This window comes from Solanum pennellii, chromosome 8 (genome assembly GCF_001406875.1).
Source record: "Solanum pennellii chromosome 8, SPENNV200".
Lineage (NCBI taxonomy): Eukaryota > Viridiplantae > Streptophyta > Magnoliopsida > Solanales > Solanaceae > Solanum > Solanum pennellii.
In genome coordinates this window covers 5,021,232-5,026,305 of record NC_028644.1, presented here as the reverse complement: position 1 = coordinate 5,026,305, position 5,074 = coordinate 5,021,232, and the positions used below count along the sequence as shown (strand labels likewise).

Here is a 5,074-nt window from a genome sequence, read left to right as displayed (position 1 = left end):
ATTTGGGATAAAAACTCACACTGTTGACCACTAGAGGAGCATGCATATTCACTAAAGCAGAGCCGAATCCATCCGATCTCTAAGTCCTCTGAGTTTCGCTAATCTCAATTTTAGGTAACATATTTGTGATTAGCATCCAAACTGTTGTTTGATTCTTCTTAATTTATGAATAATTTAGATGATTTGTAACAAGTTTCATCACTGACACACCAAGCAATTTTACTATTCAGTACTGTAACTTAAAGAAATAGTGTATATATGTGTATTATGATAGTTCATTTGTATTTGATTATTTGAAATTGAATCCAAAAATGGACCGTGGGTGTGTTTTGGTGTGAAAGAAAACATTTTTAATGGTTTTTGTTGGAAATGTTTTCTTGGAAAGTTAGTGGGTGTATATAATGTCAAGAACATTTGTATATAATCTAGAAGGGGTGTGGGGTGGTAGGGATGAGGGCTATGGGGTGGGAGTGGAGAAGGGAGGTGTTGGAGGGTGAGGAGGAGATAATCAATGTGGAATGTCACTTGTAGAACTTGTTTTCTGTCCTTTCACTAGTGATGTTATTTTTTCTTATGTCACTAATGATGACCATTAGGGCCATACTATTGGGTGCACCTTGATATTCAATCCTGAGATTCTTGCGCATTTTTTTAATTCATGATCTCCTGGCTAAAGACATAAATCTGTGTTTGCAGAGTTGCAACTCTAAATAAAGTGATGTCTTCTTTAACCAGTCAAATGGTTCTTCCATCAAGTAATGGTTACAAGGCATGGGAAGATCCTTATTTTTTCAAGTGGAGGAAAAGAGATTCTCATGTTCCACTCCACTGCCATGAATCAGTTGAAGGTAATTCTCAATTGCATCTAAATAATGCTACTAGCAACAACATGCTAAGTGATTGCTCTTGGTAGAGTTCTCCTCTTATGCTTATCAATAATTTGGTTTACACTGGTGAGTTTTCGCCCTTACTCACTTTTGATTGCCTGAAACTGTGATACTCTCCATTCAATTGATTCAAGCTGTATTGATAACTTAAATGGTCATTTCTGATCCTCTTGAAAGAAGGTCTTAAAGTTGAATGGCGAGTTTTCTTGCTACAACCTACTTATACCCACATATTAATCCATGAGTAACAGATAAGTAGTCTTTCACTAGAAGTCATGAAGATCAATTAGAAGCTGCACATGTCCAAAGGCGTTGTCACTTGTCAAGAACTGTTTTAGGCTTTTAGCAGTTAACTGATAAAAGTGAAAGACACACTCCGTACTTACCTAAGCTATCAGAGTCTCTGGTGCTTCCAGAGTTCTTGCAGTTTGCCAAGTCTTATGTTTCTCCCTTTTCATTGTCTTTGTAGAAATATTCTGCTCTTGATAGTAACCTTCATGCAGATTTTGCACTATCATAGTGCTTATAACTCCCTCTCCTTTTTATTATCAAGTGGGGACCTAATTCAATCCCGGGACCATTATTCGGAAATTAGATAAAGCCTGATATTGATGTTGGCTCGTTGGTAGTTGAAGAAATTTAAACATCATAAGTTATGTGTCACCTTTTGACCAGATAGACTTGATTGTCACCCTTGGGGGCTCATTGAATTATTTGTTTCTGATGTTCCTACTTCGTATTCAGGATCTCTGAGATACTGGAATGAGCGCAACAAAGTGGATCTATTGGTATCAAAATCAGCAGTTTGGGATGATGATGCTGTTTCTAAAGCTCTTGATTGTGCTGCTTATTGGGTTAAGGATTTACCTTTCGTTAAATCATTATCTGGCATATGGAAATTCTGGCTGGCTCCTGGCCCTACCAACGTTCCATTGAATTTTTATGATAGCTCATTTCAAGATTCTTCATGGGAAACAATACCAGGTATGATAGAGCTCTATTTACTTCTAAACTAAAAAGATACCTGGCTTAGCTTACAGTTCTCCACTGATCTTCTCTCTTGAATGCTTAATTCTTTGAGGACTTATTTCTCCATTACTATTAGTACCTGTAATGATTGTGGACAGGCCTCTATATGTCTTCCTTTATTGGATTTCTTTCACAATAGTGTATATATATTTTCTTTTGGAGATGTAACTTGTTGAATAATGTACTGTGAAGCATCTAAGGTTTTCATCACCTTGCTTCAAGTAAAACAAGTACTCACCGTTGTTTCTGATCTACTGTTAGATCTCCTAGAAGAAAATTATGGTAGAGTTGCAATGTACATTTACTGTTTTATATATTATGCGGCTTTTTGTTAGCTTCTCTTTTGCACTGCCGTTCTCTGTTTTCTTTATCTGCAGTCCTCCTAACTTTTGGGGATTATACAAATTAGAAACACACTCATAAAACAATAACTATGCCTCAATTCCAAGCAAATTGTCAGTTATATCCACACACACATATATGGTTGGACAGCAAACTGTAAAAGTCATTCATCCTTGCAAGATCAATGTAGTGAAATAGTATGAACAAAGAAACCGAAAACCTCTCAACAAATTCTTTATGAAGTATCTTTAAAGTTGATCAATGTGCGACATTTTTCTCTTAACACTTCCACTTTATGAAGTTATTAAGGGCTGTGAACCTGCAGACGATGTTGAAGTTTTCTTGTTAGAAGGGATTGACCAAACCCAAAAAATAAGGAGCAAATGTCTGACTTAACAATTAATATTTTCTGTTAGGAGAAATGTGTATCACCAAGCTATTGGAGTGGGGATTTTACCCTGTGCGCACCCAAAGGGTAGCGGCTGCAAGTTTCCCTTGACATCAAAAAAAAAAAAGAGAAAGAAAAGACCCTCATAGACGGGATTTAACCGATTCCCTTCATTTTCCAAGCATCCACACAGGTTGTATTAGGGGGTTTCACCTAAGAAACATCGACAACTCTTAGGTGAGCTCTCTTTAGCTTTTATCTTATTCCAACATTCTAAAGCTAATCCTGAATCCAAAAATCATATTTTTTTTAGTTTCTTCAAAGTCCCCAATTAAACCTCTAAGATGCCACCAAGAGGTAAAATTGGAATTCATTTCCAAATGGTTTTGTAAGAGTATAAATAGCATAGGAAGTGTAAGGGTAATGTGCGAATGGTACAGGTGAATCAAAATTTTAGCCTAAGTTTAGAATTAGGATTAGGGCCGAGGCCCAATACCTAGAGGTTGTAATTGGAAGGATTAAACCCCGTAGGACATGTTTAAGTTATAATTGGTGTCCATTGACATCATTGGAGTATTGGGAGTTGATATTTATCAAGGTTAAGGTATTTGGAGAAACAATCTTCCTTGCGAACAATTATAAGATCAACAATGTGCTATGGAAGGGAATGTTGGGCTGCTAAAATCCCAATACATCCGCAAGGTGAGTATCACGAAAATGTAGATTTAGAATGGATGTCCGGTCATACAAAATTAAAAAGAAGCAAAAATGATCACATTTTCCAGAAGGTGCAACTATCGTTCCTGGAGGATAGATTAAATAGTTTGGTAATGTCCTCTGTTGACCTCCAGAAGACGGGTTCATAGGTGTGAAATCATGGTGAGTGAAAGTGGACGAGGTAGATCTTTAATCACAAGGAATTTGTTTTGAAAGACCTATAATTCTGGAAATTCATGAATTCATGAAAAGTTAGCAAAAGATAAGACACAATGAAAGAAAAAGATCTATATTAGAGATATCAACTAGTTGAGGGTATGGTTTAGTTATGTTAAGTACATTTACTTTAGTTCCTATTTCTTCTAGGATTTTTTAGTCCTATTAGAGATATTGTACCAGTAGAAAATTTGGAGAACTTTCCTTATATTTTTTCTTAATAGAGAATTTCTGGTACATTTTTTTTTAAATTTTGTATAGTGTTCATCCTAGATGAATTTAAATGGAGAAATATGGCCAGTGATGATTCATTTTTGTTAAGTGTTTGGAACTAGAGACTAGAGAAGTCTTTCTCCTACCAAGGTGAAATATTTCAAATGGTTGGTGGTAAAGAGAGATTGCCTTACACGTGAAGTGCTACCAGCAGAAAGGCATGCAATTGATGTCTAGGTGTTCTCTTTGTAACAAAGCAGAGGAAACAAACAAATATTTGTTCCTCCATTTCAGCTTCACTGCTTAATTGTGGACCTTCTCCTCACCCTCACAAACACTAGGTGGATCATGCCTGAACACACAGCTGATTTTCTAGGCTACTGGATTAGAAGGGGAGGAAGTAACAGCCAAATGAGATGGTGTAGGATTATCCCATTTTGCATCTGGTGGACGGTGTGGAAGGACAGAAATGGCAGATGCAATGAAAACAGATCCAACTCCATTCAAAAGTTAAATGCAATTGTCTTATATCTTTGTTTTCTTGGTGCAAACAACAGTGTATAGAGGATACAGATCAACTTGTAGATTTCTTACTTTGTAACTATTTGGAGGTTGCCAGCATATCCTTAATGATGATTAATACAACTATACCAGTTTTGGTCGAAGGATGGTTTGTTTGTCTTTTTGTATGATCCTGTGTAATCCTCACCTCATGAGCTAAACTTTATGATTGAGTTAGGTCAAACTCTATTTTTTTCACTAAGTATCATGGCCAGGCCCATCTCTGTTATGGTGTGTCCCAATTTTGGACCCCCATTTTATGTTGCCCACACTCTCCAATTGGCAAGTCTGGACATGGTGGTGGTGGTGGTGTTAAGTGCCCCATGGTAGAGGGATGGGTTGTTTGTTGCCTTATATGGTCTTGTGTATCACTCACCCAAAAACACTCGTGTATTGGGGTTGAGTTAGACCCAAGGACCATTTCTTCATAATATAGCCGACAAGAACTTGTTTGGGACTGAGGTGTATTTTAGCTTTATTTCCTTGTTGAACTGTTTAAAAGTAATGATCAGTTTGTAATTCTCATCTACTGAAACATTTCCATTCTCATCAATTTCTACATTTTAAATATATTTGGACTCATCTTATGATCATTGTTATTTCTTCTTGCTTCTATGGATGATTAATTACCCAATTTATCCTTACCTACATATTTAAAATTTGAAGAAGATTGTATTGCATTTGAAACATGATCATACCCCCCCCCCCCTATCAGAATTCG

The 5,074-nt window shown here is 36.6% G+C and overlaps 1 protein-coding gene across 1 annotated transcript in view; it reads left to right on the top strand.

The window, feature by feature from the left end:
- Positions 1 to 5,074, top strand: part of LOC107028581 (beta-galactosidase) — a 26,391-nt gene continuing 21,317 nt past the window's right edge. Inside the window, exons 1-3 of the mRNA XM_015229702.2 lie at positions 1 to 114; positions 697 to 848; positions 1,632 to 1,871. Of these exons, the coding sequence (XP_015085188.1) occupies positions 719 to 848; positions 1,632 to 1,871 (370 nt within the window). The 5' untranslated portion in view covers positions 1 to 114; positions 697 to 718. The remainder of the gene's footprint in view (positions 115 to 696; positions 849 to 1,631; positions 1,872 to 5,074) is intronic.